Genomic DNA, 15,685 nt, shown 5'->3' with positions numbered 1-15,685 from the left:
AAAATACTCATGTAATGAGAGACACCAGCCACCAGGAGGTTATTTATCACACCAGCTGGCACGTGCTGGCCCAGTTACGGGCCACACAGGCCACTTACACTTGGCCCACAAACACCAATGAATGATGATGGCTCATGACATAACCATATCTCAGCCACCTATATGACCACAGCTTGCCCTATTATGTATGTATTATGTGTTGTTTTTTAAACCTCAGCTGAAAACAGTGCAGGAGTGAGAAAGAGCAATTTGTGGAGCGAGTGGAGGTTGTTTGTTTGGGTGTCTGGAGTGTGGAGTTTGTTAAGGACTTCGTGACAAGAAGGTGATGTAACGTTACTGGTAAATAAAACAGAGGAAAAGCAAAAAGTGCTATATTTTAAGTTTTTGTTTTTTGTTTTCTGGGAAGTCTGTCTCCCTGTCACACATCAGTTTAATACTGCATGTTGTGTACTACTTGTGTGTCATGATCTATTTCAGCCTAACAAGGTGGGTAAACTCCATTAATTAGAAGGTGGGTGGTGAACCGAGTTCCAGTAGGTTTTCCTTCTCTACGTCGGAAGGTTTCGCTGGGATTCATACAGGGAGCAGAACCTGCACCACCAAATACAACTGTATGACCATTCATACAAAATTGGTTCTAACTTCATGATGAGTTTCAAATCTGACAGCTGGTGTATTCAAAGAACTAACTGTATGTTGTAAAGAAGACCTTGCCATTATTAACTGTCATTTATTATTATTATTTTTATTATTATTATTTTATTTTTATTTATTTTTATTATATTTTGCCTGTGATGATCCTTTCCACTCTTCTTCCTATGATGGAACCATATCTGAGGTATCTTTGTCTCTAGGACTTCCATTTTCACGTTGCTTTTCCTCTCTTTTTCTTCTTTACTTAGCTGGCCAATCTTGGATGAACCTTGGTATGTTGCTTTTGAGTATTTTCTACATTTACAGTTTACCTGTTGTTGCATGTTGTCCTCTCCATGACAGCTTTATCTCATTTATCCAGCATCATGTGATTCTCACTTTCTAGTCTGTAGGGTACTAACACTTTGTTTACTTTTGTGGGGTTTTAACAAGTTAAAATGACCTTTGTTTAATATATGTGTGCCGACATGTTGACTCAGAATCAGAAAACTAGTTTTAAAATGTAAAGGAAAAGAAAAATAGCTACAATGTCTAAAAACATTGGCCTCATACATGTGTATATCTAATAGAGTATGACACAATGTTGGTAAATATTTTAATTTGGAATATAAAATTAGTTCAGATATTAGTGTAAAAAGCTCACGCTGGGAAGGCCCAGGAAGTATTTCTAAAACCACTGAAATATTATAACCACAATTTTTCTGGGTTTGCAGTTTTGTTGATGGTTCTTCCTTAATGTGTGGACATAATTGTTCCCACACTCAAAATGTGACCCCCCCCCCCTCCCCACCCACCCACACACACACACACATGCAGACAGGCACATGTACTACAGGTAGATACACTACACTATAACTTTAAATATTATGCTTCTATTGCTCCCATGCTTTGCAGATGCACTACTGATTTCCATAGTGGCGGCCTCTCCACTGGGAGTTGTTCTCATTGTCTCTATAATCTGCTGGCTATTAAAGCGAAAAAGGTAGGTAAAGGGGAAAACAACATACAGTAGGTCCACATTGTGCTTGTTGAATCACACGGTACCCATGATATTAACCTTTTCCACTCCATCCCTCCTCCCTCCTCCCTCCTCCCTACGAGACACTTTTTTACGGGAGATATGAGATATGAGATAGCAGGTCAACAGTATTACGCCACATTGAAAGCTGGGAACCCAAAGAATTACTTTGAGATGCTCAGTACGGTGTGTCAAGTTTTTTCCTAGTCATAAATCTGGAATAAACCTTGTATTTTATTAGGCATTTATTCAAATGTTGAAAGTTTAGAGTGTATTGGGCCTCAAACATTATGATGAGAGAGAAGTATATGATGGCCATCCCCATGGTCAATTATGTCTCATAAGTTGTTGCAGCAGTTTTGGGGTTGAGACCATTTGTTACGGTCTGCACTCCCCACCCCTTCTCCCTAGTATGACTTTGACCGACTTAAACTGACTATCATTACATTCAAGACTGCTGGAGGTTGCCGTGAGGTCCAGCTCTATGACGTGTACATGTATAACGTTAATATTCACATGTCTACAAACGTTCACATTCTTACATGTCCCTGGATTTTACAAACATACAATGCCGTCATTTTAATCTGGCGACTGGGCTGGATACCAGTAGGCTATCTTTGCTCTAGCTTTAAAAGTGAGCCCGCTACAGCCTCTGAAAGACAGCAAGCCAGCCAGGGATGCCGACATCCCCAAAGGAGTAGAAGAGGGATTGTTAAAATAAGTGAAATTGTTACAATACAAAAAAAAAGCTTATTCACCAAAAAACAATGAAACAATGCTGATTTACTTAGTTTGCACATACACTCACACATCACATATCCGAAAACTGTAAACAGTTTTATAGACATTCATCATTTGTTTTAGAATTGAGAGTTGATTTGAGTTAAGTTGATGCCAGTGATGTGATCGAAAGTGATTATTACAACCCAATGATTCAGTGCCTTCTGATGACATCACTGGCATCAACTTAACTCAAATCAACTCAATAACTGTAAAACTAAATGAATGTCTGCAAAACGGTTTACAGTTTTCAGATACGTGTGAGATCATGTGCAAAATAAATCAGCACTGTTTTTCGATAAAGTGCCCCTTTAAGTTCAAAGTTAACCTGAGAATTGACTGACTGTGGGACCTGACGTTGTTTACCTACTGTACAGTACCATTTGTATGTTATTATTTGATAAGTGTGGGGATTTCTCAGAAATGAAGTAATTGAAGTTTAGACAACAACACTGATGAAGCCATTACGTTTCAGTGGTAGCACAAACTGAGAACTGTCCATGATGTATTTTGGGGTGGAAGATATATATACTGTAAAGTGGACAATTGCAGAGGGTATTTCGAGAAAATGTCCAGATGTAAGTGAACCATAAATCTGACCTTCAGACTGTTGTAAAAAGAATGATGAAGTTTATGGGCTGGTGTCCTCATTAGTTTGATTTGGTGGGAATGTACAGTCACTTGTCCCACTCACACTAGACAGTGTGACATCATTTAAATCAAAAGCACATCTTGTGTAATTGTGGTTTTCTATAAAAGAGCAGCTCCTTATTTTCGGTGGTTTGGAAATGGATTGTTGTATGTAACCTATACAGTTTAGAATAGATTTAGAGAATTTACTTTTTGAGTGAAAAAACTTTCAAGACAGTGTAATAGAAAATGATCATAGTCATAATTTTATTTTATTTTCAAACAAAGTAATAGTGCATTAGCCTTTTTAAACAAAGGAAATCAGAAGGCATGAATCTATCTATATAAATTTGGCAATGTGAGCTCTGTTCTCTGTTCTCTGTTTAAATTTTGTCCCACTGATGATGTCATCAGTGACATCATAAATCACTGTTGATGTCATAAGTGATGTCATCAGTGATGTCACTTGAGCAATTGTGCATTGTGTCATCACTGATGATCAGCAGTGTGACATCAGCCGAGCTGTGGGCGATGCTACGCGGCGGCGAAGCCTAGGGATCAAGCGCGCGTAGCACGCGAGATGCCTAGTTGATGAAAAGGGATGACTGATCATGTTGGCCTCCATTCAGGCCTGATGAGCAGCTCAGCCTAGAAATCAGCCGTAACAACTCCAACACCAGGCTCCTGCATGACAGCTAAGGCTAGCCTGGGTAAACCCATCCCCCACGTGACCTGCTCTCAGACCTGTTCTCAGTCACTGGGAACTGAGAGAGCAGGTCACGTGGGGGCTGGGTTTACCTAGGCTAAGCTAAGGCCAGGAGAGTTAGATGTTTTATTACAGAAAGTGTATGAAACCCATGAGCAAAATAGTCATGCATTCATTGTGTGTGTGTGTGTGTGTGCGCACGCGTGTGTGTGTGTGTGTGTGTGTGTGTGTGTGTGTGTGTGCGTGCGTGTGTGTGCGTGTGTGTGTGTATATATAATATTATGCTACAATTTCAGGGAGAAGACTTCATTTCAGATTGGAAATTGTAATAATAAAAGATAAAAGAGAGAATTCCATGATGAATGCATCTGCAAACCTTTTACTCCTTAGATCCGATGCCGACCAGGACAAGAGTACAGGTGTTGGAGAGAGAGACGAGTACGACTCCAGAGTATAGCTCATCATGCTGCACCTCGTTTTCAAAGGAACTCCAGCAGGAGAGAGACTGTATGAACCTTCAACCACCCTACTGAGAGACCAGTGTCTTTATAGGCATCACTCATGCTGTATTTGTGTTTCTGAACTTGTCATACACTGTTAGGTCAGTTTGGACATATATGGAGGCAAGGCCAACTGCACTGTACTGTAGATCACATGATAAAGTTTGCATGCCACTGATGCTTTGGGAAAGCATATTGTGGCCCAGCTATATTTCAATCTCCAGCCACAATATATTATACGGTTGGACTTCCTTTTCATTTTGCCCTTGTGGCAGGCATAACATGCTCCGTGTTGGATGTTGAAAGGGGTGTTTTCATGCTGAGTGACCGTTTCCTTTTGAACAAGAGCAGCAGCTTTCCTGTCTTAAGTCCCCCTCATTTATCTGACATGGTGTGTTGAGTTTCCCATGGACAGCAGCTCCTCGCAGAAGCTTCTGGGCAGGCACAGCGTGGGTCCAAGCTGAGCTGTGAGACGCTCAGGTCAAGTCTGACAGACGGTGGATCTGTTCCCTCAGACTGTAGTGTCCACGCATGGTGGAAAGCACAACCGCAGTCCAAACAATAGGGGGATAGGAGTCATCCACTGATGGTAGGGTGGCCTGAGAGGGATGGGCTATACCACAGCTCTGCCTAACCCTGTACTTAGACCTGCTCTATGGATTGTATAATAAAAGGGCGGTTTAGCTCCATTCAAACACAGAAGCACACAGTTCCTTCCCTGTGGATAATGCTGAGAAAAAAAGGCTTTTGTTTCTCCGGGCAGCACGTGGGCTGACCCCTGACCCCTCGGCCACTCCGATCACAAGACTAACTCCCCAGCAAGCCTGTCGTCAGCCGCTCTATCTGAGCCTCAGATAGACTCTAGCCTGATACAGTTGACCACAGGACCACTGTGCACTGAACATATCATCTCATCCTCATGAGGTTCACCATGAGGATGGACATTAATAACTATTTCTTCTGTTGTCGATGTATTCATACAGACTTTGATCACATTTTTATATTAGGCCACTTGATTCATTTTCAGTGTGACTACATGCATGGTGCAGCAGCAGAGGATTATAGACACTCTCAACTTTGATTAAACTTGCGTTCATGCAAAATGAGGAAATGCCATTGTTTTTTTATTAGAGCAGAACTGGTCAACAGAAGTACAGGCTGAGTGTTTCCCTAATTAAGTCTTAACTGTTGCACTTATTTCTCTACAGAGTTATCTACCATATCCCCCAACAGTAAGAGCATTTTCCTGGTCATTGCTGCTTTTTCCATCAATTTATTGTAATATCACTCTCACTCTCACACACACACACACACACACACACACACACACACACACACACACACACACACACACACACACACACACACACACACACACACACACACACACACACACACACACACACAGACACACACACACACACACACACACACACACACACACACACACACACACACACACACACACACACACACAGACAGACACACACACACACACACACACACACACACACACACACACACACACACACACACACACACACACACACACACACACACACACACACACACACACACACACACACACACACAGACCTGATAGTTATGTGTTACAATATGATGATGCCCTTGAGAACTTTGTGTGGACTTACTTTTTACTTTGTAAATGCAGTTGAACTTACTATTTCTGAGATTGTAGAGTAGACCCATAGTACTGTTTCTCAAATGTCACTTTGTGGAAAATGACTGTAAGTAACTGTTTTCAAACAGAATCAAACATTAAAGTGTTATAAAAGCATCTAGGTTTTGATTTTTTCCCTCCGTGTGAAAAGTAAACACTTCTACACGCTTTATATTTTTGTCCAGCACATAATAGAATTGCTACTAATAATAAAAGGAATGTATCACCTATGTTACATTGTTACTTCTTTTCTCCCCACTGTTGATTCCTCTTCTATCCTCTGCTGGGGGTGGATGTCATTTACTAACACTGACATCTAGCGGACATTTTCTGCAAGTACAATAATAGTAAGTTCTGCTTCCGGGTCTCTGCGGGGTCGTGTGTGTAGTGTCACTCGCCATAGGTCTTGCAGATTGCCAGGTGTTGTTTTGCCAGGTGTAAGTTAGCATTAAGTTGTCATGTATCACCAGCCCGTGCTGAAGAACAGGCGGACTCTTCTAGAGAGAGCCGAGAAATTCATATCAGATATTTATTTTACAGACTGCAATCTCAGAGGAAGGTAAGGCTTCTGTCATTCACAATACTGGATAGTGGTGTGATGCAGTAGGATGCAGTCCGCCTGTTTAAGTTACTATAAGATTCATCACACTTGAACATCGCACACACATAGATAGCTTCTCTGTAGAGGTGAGAGCTGGACACCAATGTGCTATCAAGGAAGTGTGAATGGAAACCCCAACAAAAATCACTCCTACAAGGAGCTTGTAGCGTCTCTATGGGTACAAAAAGGTATTTTCTATCTCCTGTGGTAGCACTATTCCTAGTAGGGGTTTATGTGTAGTATGCTTCTAAAATTGATATTTATTTTTCATGTTATTTTTTCATATCACACAGAGTATCTGCTGATATAGTTTCTACAGACACTTTGTGACTTGGACATTGGTCTGCTCTTAGGGCAGGCAGTGAGTGGTTGGCTACTTTGCAGTGTGAAGACACTTTTTGGGTTATTTCCCCCCCCTTGCAGACTGTATGGAGACTCTTATCCACTTGAATCCCTCGCCTCCTTCCTGTCCTCCAAACGGATCACATTCGCAGAGGCTGCCAAGCAGAACTTTGCACCTTATGAAGTCGGTGATACCTTTGGACCGACGTAAGTAATGTCATATTTTATAGCCCTCTCTTTGAAAGATCATTCCCTCAGATCTGGCCAATGACCAAACTAAAGGGCTTGATGCTTGTTCAGATGGTGGACTTCCTGGTTCAAAGTGACCCTGGGAATCCCTGAGTCCTGGAGAGGGAAGGAGGTGCATCTCCTGTGGGAGAGCGATGGGGAAGCAATGGTTTGGCGAGACGAACAGCCGGTGCAGGTAACATCTGCTGACATGGCCTTAGTTTCAACTCCTGCTACCTGCGTCATGCTACCCCCCCCCCTTCCCCCCATGCTAGGAAATCACTTGCATTCTATGCTGCTGCAAAGTGTTTTTTATCTCTAGATTTCACTGGGAAGTATAATATTTACTTATACTATAGGGGCTGACTAAAGAGGGCGAGAAGACCAGTTACATCCTGACCGACTGTCTGAAAGACGAGGAGCCACATAGGTCAGTCAACTATGAACATACGTACTTTGCAGCTTTACTGTAACCATCTTAGCTTATCACGCTTTTGCCCCAGCTTGTAATATGCATTTCATATTGTCCCGTGGTCTTCAGTGTCACCCTTTATGTGGAGCTGGCATGTAATGGACTTTTTGGAGCTGGTCAAGGGTCCATGATTGCAGCCCCAGATCCTAGCAGGAAGTATTCTGTGCAGAAGGCTGAGCTGGTGGTGTTCAACCGGGACGTGAGGGAGCTGCTGACTGATTTTGAGATGCTGATTGACATTGTAAAGGTGCGCGCATAAGAGAATGACGTATGATACATTATTTTTACTGTGCAAATGGAAAGCTGCTAAAGTCAAATGTTCAGCTTATGTTAATTCTCTATATTCCTCCTTCACAGCAACTGGGGGAGGGAGAGCAGCGAGGCTACCAGGCTCTCTTCACTGTCAATGAGATGGTGAACCTCTGTGACCCAGCTGATCCCAGCTCTTTTCCCAAAGCGCGAAGTCTGGCCCACAAGTTCTTCAGCCAGCGGAATGGACAAAGCCAGCACATCGTCCACGCCATGGGCCACTGCCACATAGACTCAGGTCTCAGGTTTATCATTGAAATGGAAAACCAACAGAAACAGCGCACTGCACATACTGTATAGTCTTGTCTTGTGATATTCCAATGTTTGACGATTGAGTAAATAATTCTGACCCTGTATCTCCAGCCTGGCTGTGGCCCTATGAAGAGAGCATTCGCAAATGTGGTCGAAGCTGGGTGACAGTGATCCGTCTGATGGAGAAGAACCCAGAGTTTGTGTTCACTTGCTCTCAGGTAATTCTCCACAAACAGTTCATCTCGTCAGTGTGGGATTTTAGTTGTTTCTGCAGACCAGAAGAGTCCAGTGCAGATTTGACCCCTTTGGTCTTTGTGCAGGCCCAGCAGTTCCAGTGGGTAAAGAGCTGGTACCCGGGACTCTTCTCCCAGATTCAACATTACGTCAAGAAGGGACAGTTCATTCCAGTTGGAGGCACATGGGTGGAAATGGCAAGCATGATCTGTCTTATGTTTTGTACCTCATGATTTGAACTGCATAGTTGTGTCCTATAATGGGCCTGGCTGTTGCTATAATCCTTTTAAAAAAAGATGTTAAGTGCCAATTTTGTGCACATTAAGATGAACTAACGGAATGTTTGCCTATCAGGATGGAAATCTGCCTTCAGGTGAGTCCATGGTAAGGCAGTTTCTGGAAGGCCAGCGCTTCTTTCACAAAGAGTTTGGAATCTATTGCAAAGAGGTAGGGATCCATAAAACACTGAACTCCCTAATGTGCTTGACTTCCATAATACATCTGCTACATTTGGAGCCTTATTGTTTTTATGAATGTTTTTTGTACAAATCTTTTCTCTGTGCTCATTTAGTTCTGGCTGCCAGATACCTTTGGCTACTCTGCCCAACTTCCTCAGATAATGCAGGGCAGTGGTATTTCCCAATTCCTGACCCAAAAACTCAGCTGGAACCTGGTGAACACATTCCCCGTAAGTAACTGTCCCCACACCAGCACGTAAAATTAACCATTTAGATTTTTCTATTGACTATTTCTCTTTTCTCAAGCACAGCAGAGACACTTTTGTACAGTGCAGACTCTCTGTGCTTCATTATTTGGATTTTGCCCAGCACCTGTTTCTTGAGGATTGAAATGTGCATGTTTTTGTTCTTTTCTGTCCTGAAGCATAGCACATTTTTCTGGGAGGGTCTGGATGGTTCCCAGGTCCTAACTCATTTCCCGCCCGGAAATTCATACGAGATGAAGGGCAAGGTTGAAGATGTGAGTTTTCTTTCTAATACCCCATATTGTAAAGGATTGCATAAATGTAAAGTCTGCGAGGGAATTGTTTACAACAGCCATTCCAAACTGTGGGCCGCGAAGGTATTGCAAGTGAGCCGCCAAATAATTTGCATAACATTATGATCAATCAATTATATGTTAATTAGCCTATTGCAACCAGCCCCTCACTTTTAGTTTCTGGTTTCTTTGTGGTGCTGATGGACAGCTCCTTTAGAGCAGTGGTTCTCAAATGGGGGTCCGGGGACCCCCAGGGGTCCGTGGCACTTTGCAAGGGGGTCCGCGAAAAGTTTTCAGGAAAATAAAAAATGAATATATTTTTTTAAGCTTCATAGTTAAACGAAAATATTTTATGCTTTAAATCTAAAATGGTTCATGGATTACATTCTAATCTAACAAACCTATCAATTTAAAGGTGAAGCACGTTACCGTGGAAACAATTAAGCTTAGCCCAAAATCACAAATCAGAATGAGGGGGTCCCCGGTATATTCTTGTATCTTGTAAGGGGTCCTTGGCTGAAAAACATTTGAGAACCTCTGCTTTAGAGAACTCATTATTTGGCCTCCATAATGACAGATGTGGGCCCGTGAACATTTTTGAGATTTTCAAGTGGGCCGCTGGTTTACAACACTATTCCTTTGGCTTTCTCCTCTGCCTCCAGTTGGTCAACACTGTGAAGAACAACAAAGACAAAGGCAGAGCCAATCACAGCGCAGCTTTGTTTGGTTTCGGTGATGGCGGCGGCGGACCCACACAGCTGATGCTCGACAGACTTCAGAGAGTCCAGGACACAGATGGACTTCCCAAGTCAGTTCCTGTCTACAGTTTGACTCAGCAACCATCAGTAACACTGACCGCGCCAATCTAAACATAAAAACTAGACCGGAAAGACGTCCCTGCAATAAATTTGTCAAGTCATATTTACTTAGTCCCACACAGTGTGATTCCCCAGTGACACACATTTCAAACAAGCATAGTAGCACGTGTGGTAAACTACTAAATACAAGACAAGAGGATATGAGTAATGCCTAGTCATGTCATTGTGGCATTGTTTTATTATGTTGTAGTCTAGACCACAACAGGATTCTTCTAAAAGAAACTCTCTTCGATTGTTTTATTATGCCACTTCTTACAGTCATGATACAATCAAATTGAAGCACGTCATTGGTCACCTGCCTTCCATCTTTGTCCATGTTTCCCAGAGTCCAGATGTCTGCTCCTGACATCCTTTTCTCTCAGCTTCGCACTGACTCAGCTCTGCTGTGTACTTGGACTGGAGAGCTCTTCCTAGAGCTGCACAACGGCACGTACACCACACAGGCACAGGTGGGCTTCAGCTCTCTAAACTAAAGATAAGATCAGATGAAAAACTGTATTGATCTCTGTGCTGGAATTAGGCCATTGGAACAGAACAAGTAATAAGATTCAGCAGGAAAAAGAAAAAATATATAAGCACACACACAGAATATAAACTAGGCAATGAATACAGTCAGAAATGATGGGAATAGTACAAATAAGACAGTAACAGCAATCAAACCGAATGTAAACAATCGTAGGGTTATGTAAACATATACTGCTGACAATCCCAACAGAAATAAACACTTATTGCTCAGGTAAATTTCAGTTTCATTTGAAATTTTCAGTGGCCTAAGTACAGTTAATAGAAGTTGCAGCAGTATAAACACACGACAGGGAAAAATCTCATTGTTGACTCGTGCAGACATATGTCCACAGAAAAAACGGTGCAGAAAATAATTATGAAATATGCAGATTATATATAATTTAGAAATATAGGTGTGTATATAGATGTTTAGAAATGAGTATAACCAAACTGAATGATACTGTAAAGAATTTTTGATGCCAGTGGAAGATGACCGTTAAAATGAAAATGTGTGTACTTGTTGCTGTTTAAAAAAAAAAATCACATTTGGTCTGCAGATAAAGCGTGGGAACCGCCAGTGTGAGGCACTGCTTCATGACATTGAGATAGCCAGCAGCCTGGCACTGTGGCAGGACAAGGCCTTTCAGTATCCTGGGAAACAGCTGCAAGAGCTCTGGAGGTGCCCACACACTCTTCAACTGACAAGATACAGTACAGGAGGGATGGAGGAGGCATGGATGGTCTCTGTCTCTCTGGAGATAGATTTACGGTATTTGTTTTTGGTTCCCCCCCCCCCCTTGCAGACTCCTGCTTCTGAACCAGTTCCATGATGTGATCCCTGGGAGCTGTATAGAGATGGTTGTGGAGGATGCACTCCGGTATTATGAAGGTACATGATGAAGAAAAAAAGATTTGTTTTCACTACAGCAGCAGCTGTAGTTAGACATACCTGTAAAGGTGTATCACTTTATGTCTTAGACATCCGCAGTGCTGGTGGCAGGCTGCTGCAAGATGCCTGTAAGTCTGTGGGGTCAAAGGGGGAGAAGGGCGACGCCACTGGTGTGTTCAATTCCCTGCCGTGGGAGCGCAACGAAGTGATCCAGCTTCGAGATGACGCTGGTCAACCTGGTCTAGGTATATTACATATTTACATTGGTGATTTGCTTTGCTGCCTTTCGAAAGTACATCTCAATGTCTGATCATCTATCTGTGTTGTTTCAGCTCTGGTGAGAGTTCCCAGCATTGGATTGGCTACTGTCAAAGACACCACACAGCCCGTGACTCCAGTCTCTGTCACTGTTCAGGTATGCTGCATGAACAGGGCATGCAATGCACTGCAGCATTGCATTACATTATGTCAGTTAGCAGAGCTTTTGTCCAAAGCGACTTATAAATACATTTTGTCAACAGTAGTCAAACCGACCGTATATCACCGGCTTAACAAAGCATAGGAATATAGCATTCATAGAATCAGAGAGGTTTTCCTTTTGTTTGTTTTCCTCTTAAGAGTAGAAAGGGAAGAAGATTGATCCATGATAGGCTAATTATATTACATTATATAATTAGGTGCAGTGTAAAGTCTAGTATATAATTTAATGGGACTGATATGGAGGCTTTGTCTCACATTACAGGCCAATGGTACTGTCCTCATGGAGAATGGAATTTTACGAACTATCATAAACAAGGACGGCAGTTTGGCATCGCTGTATCTGGTCGACACAAACAGGTAGGACCACATGAAGAAACACCTGTACATTGTGTGCTACCGCATTATCAACACTGAATTAACATGTCTCACCACTCTGTGGGTTTCAGAGAAGCCATCTCTGATGGTTGCTATGGAAACCAGTTTGTCATGTTTGATGATGTCCCGCTGTACTGGGATGCTTGGGATGTAATGGACTACCATCTTCAAACAAGGTGTCTGTCAGTCATTACTGCTGCATCCATCTTGTGGCAAATATGTAACTTTACCTCCTTGAAATTCTTTGCAGTATTTTTAGATAGGGAAAACCATGAACTCAGCTGAAGTTCTGACCCCATAGGAAGCCAGTGCTGGAGGTGGTGCAGCCTGTTCAGGTGGTGTCTTCAGGTGGGCTGCGGGGCAGCGTCAGCTTCACACTCAAGATCAGTGACAAGAGCACCATCACACAGGAGATCACGGTGGACGCCATGTGTCCTTACATCAAGTTCAACACTCAGGTACACTATATTGCTGTTGTTGAACAAAGTACATAAAATACAGGATCAAAAAACAAGAAATAGACATTTCAGGTCCAGGTCCAAATGTTGCGATTTTCCAAATTCCAGGTGGAGTGGGCCGAGTCACATAAGTTCCTCAAAGTGGAATTCCCAGTGCGAGTGCGCAGCCCCAACGCTACGTTTGAAATCCAGTTCGGCCACCTGCAGAGACCCACACACATGAATACCTCCTGGGACTGGGCCAGATTTGAGGTATGGCACTGTGTAATCCACTGTATGTATATATGTACTGTACGTATCTACTGACAAGTCAAGTTTATTTGTATAGCCCTAATTCACAAGCATGTCTCAGAGGGCTTCACAGAGAATATGTCTAGCTACATCTAGCTGACACAACAATAACAATTACAGTAATTATAACATGGTTGAACAATCTCATGATGGAGGCTGACCTTACTACACATTGACCTTCCTGAGGCTAATCCACATTCCTGACAGGTCAGGGAATTGACTGGTCAGTGACACCTTGTTTGATGTTTTGGCCCTGTAGACTGAATACTTTGTCATCACCCATCAATGTCAACCGTAATGTTATAACAAAACATCACATTTTGCTGTCCAAAAAGCTATGGAGCTCAGCGCATACTGTGTCTTTTTTGTGTGTGCCATACTTCATCACTAGGCATCTCGCCCACCCTGCAGCTTGCATACGCATACGCAGCTCGGCCGCTGCGCGGCCTTGCCCGCAGCTCGGCTACTGGGTGGCCTCGCCTGCCCTATTGGCATGTGCAGTGCACTATAGGTTGAGGCGATGTCTCGTCGTAGATGCTGGGTTAGCTGGCTCAGCGTGGCCAGGGTGGGGTAAATCCCCCGTACTATCCATTCAGCAAAGTTAGAATTTAGCTGCTAGCCCAGCCCAGGCAGACACGATCAGGGATTCAACCACCACAGTAAACGCACATCTGAATAGACGTCTTGTGTTCTGCTCTAGAATCCCCAAAACTTTAGTTAGAGCCGCAGCACAGTCAGCCCATTGAGATATATGCGCGGTTTTACCCCACTCGCGCGCCAGCCATATAACATTTTGTGGGCGTTGATGCACTGATGTCACAATACTTATGACATCATCAGTGATGTCATAATATGTCACTAATGACATCACTGATGATGTCATAGACATTGTGACATCAGTGGGACAAAAATTGAAACAGACAAAGCCCATTTGCTCCCTTTTATACATTATTATATATTATGTTTTAATTCTCAGGTTTGGGGTCACAAATGGGCCGACTTGTCAGAGCACAACTTTGGAGTTGCACTGCTGAATGACTGCAAATACGGCTATTCAGTTCACAGGAACACCATGACATTATCTCTGTAAGCTTGACCAATGTTCATGTGCAACACAAATAATACAATCCAGTAACACGGAATAATATAAATGATCCTAACAGCAGTCGTCTATCTCAGACTTAGAGCACCCAAGGCCCCAGATGCCAATGCTGATATGGGAACTCATCAGTTCACCTATGCAGTCATGCCACACACAGGTGGGTTTGAATAGACTTTTTGACTTGTACTTTACAAAATATCAAACAGTATTTTCTGAGAACATAAAACGTGTAAGACTCAACATGTAATAACATCGTGTGTGTGTGTGCTGTGATGCAGGATCCTTCCAAGATGCGTCTGTCATCCAGTCTGCATACAACCTCAACTTCCCTCTGAGGCGAATCCAGTGCTGCCCTGACACTGTGCCATGGAGTGCCTTTACTGTTAGCACCACAGCAGTCATCCTTGAGACAGTCAAACAGGTATTTATTGTCACCACCGACTGCAGCAGTCATCCTTAAGACAGTCAAACAGGTATCCCATTAAACACTCAGCTTGACCTCACTTGACTTAACCCACTCAGGCTTAATATTGTTTTACCATCACAGGCCGAGGACAGGAAGGGTGCACTTGTTGTCCGCCTGTATGAGTCACATGGGAGCAGCGTGACCGCAACTCTCTGCACCACCCTCCCAGTCCGAGAAGCGTGGCAGTAAGTATATATTTATACTTTATACAGTACCAGTAACTCTGGATTGACATCTTTGTTGCATTGCGTGGTGAGAATAAAACTTGTTTTTCCCCCCTTCCAGCTGTGATCTTCTGGAGCGGAAAGGCTCGACTGTTCAAATTACATCAGAAGGAATTAGTTTAAACTTCAGTCCCTTTCAAATTGTGTCGCTCCTCCTCTTCCTGTAATCAGTATACATCTTGCCAAGTCTCAGGGTATTCACATTCAGAATAATGATTACACGTCCATTGTTTGGATCAAATAGAGTACAATTTTGATCAATCCAATAAATATTTCAACAATGTACCAAATGTTGAGAAGATTACTTTTGTACTGTTGCTGTTAGGGAGGGTATGGTATAGGTATTTGTTTTTCCTCTTCTTTTCCAGTGAACCTGTTTTCCTACGACCGTATACACATATCTTCACCTTTTTTTTATCTTGTCTTTCCAGTCCTACAACAGGCAGTGAAATTGAAATACTGATGTGCTGTATCATCTATGCCCTGAAAACTTCAATAAACAGAAATGTGAAAAAAAAGAAAAAAGAAATGTACAGCAGTGTAGCCTTGAGCTGCTCTTTTGATAATTATTAATGGAGAGACTTGCAATATAGATTAAAGTGATGTTTAATAACT

General features: G+C 42.6%; 1 protein-coding gene across 2 annotated transcripts; it reads left to right on the top strand.

The window, feature by feature from the left end:
• The first annotated feature begins 6,391 nt into the window (after positions 1-6,391).
• Positions 6,392-15,667, top strand: man2c1 (mannosidase, alpha, class 2C, member 1). Of its 2 annotated transcripts, XM_083654844.1 has the most exons (26): positions 6,392-6,528; positions 6,994-7,119; positions 7,213-7,336; positions 7,500-7,570; positions 7,682-7,859; positions 7,970-8,159; positions 8,285-8,391; positions 8,494-8,604; positions 8,762-8,854; positions 8,979-9,095; positions 9,290-9,385; positions 10,066-10,211; positions 10,607-10,730; positions 11,343-11,464; positions 11,589-11,674; positions 11,764-11,919; positions 12,007-12,089; positions 12,417-12,511; positions 12,601-12,705; positions 12,831-12,987; positions 13,096-13,239; positions 14,255-14,364; positions 14,458-14,537; positions 14,659-14,801; positions 14,928-15,031; positions 15,132-15,667. In XM_083654844.1, exons 1-26 carry the CDS (start codon positions 6,428-6,430, stop codon positions 15,235-15,237), a joined length of 3,075 nt encoding a protein of 1,024 aa, XP_083510970.1. In that variant the 5' UTR covers positions 6,392-6,427; the 3' UTR covers positions 15,238-15,667. The 2 variants fall into 2 exon arrangements, with proteins under 2 accessions (XP_083510970.1, XP_083510969.1); XM_083654843.1 differs by having other exon boundaries at positions 8,285-8,604.
• The last annotated feature ends 18 nt before the right edge of the window (positions 15,668-15,685 follow it).

This window comes from Poromitra crassiceps, assembly GCF_964638095.1.
Source record: "Poromitra crassiceps genome assembly, chromosome: 18".
In the NCBI taxonomy this organism is placed as follows: domain Eukaryota; kingdom Metazoa; phylum Chordata; class Actinopteri; order Beryciformes; family Melamphaidae; genus Poromitra; species Poromitra crassiceps.
The sequence above is the reverse complement of the archived record's forward strand: the minus strand, read 5'-3'. Positions and strand labels throughout refer to the sequence as shown.

Coding starts and splice junctions, on each gene's coding strand:
- man2c1 (XM_083654843.1), top strand. CDS start 6,428: ATGTATCACCAGCCCGTGCTGAAGAACAGGCGGACTCTTCTAGAGAGA. Junction 8,160..8,284: donor CCACTGCCACATAGACTCAG/GTCTCAGGTTTA, acceptor CTGTATCTCCAG/CCTGGCTGTGGCCCTATGAA. Junction 14,802..14,927: donor TCCTTGAGACAGTCAAACAG/GTATTTATTGTC, acceptor TTACCATCACAG/GCCGAGGACAGGAAGGGTGC.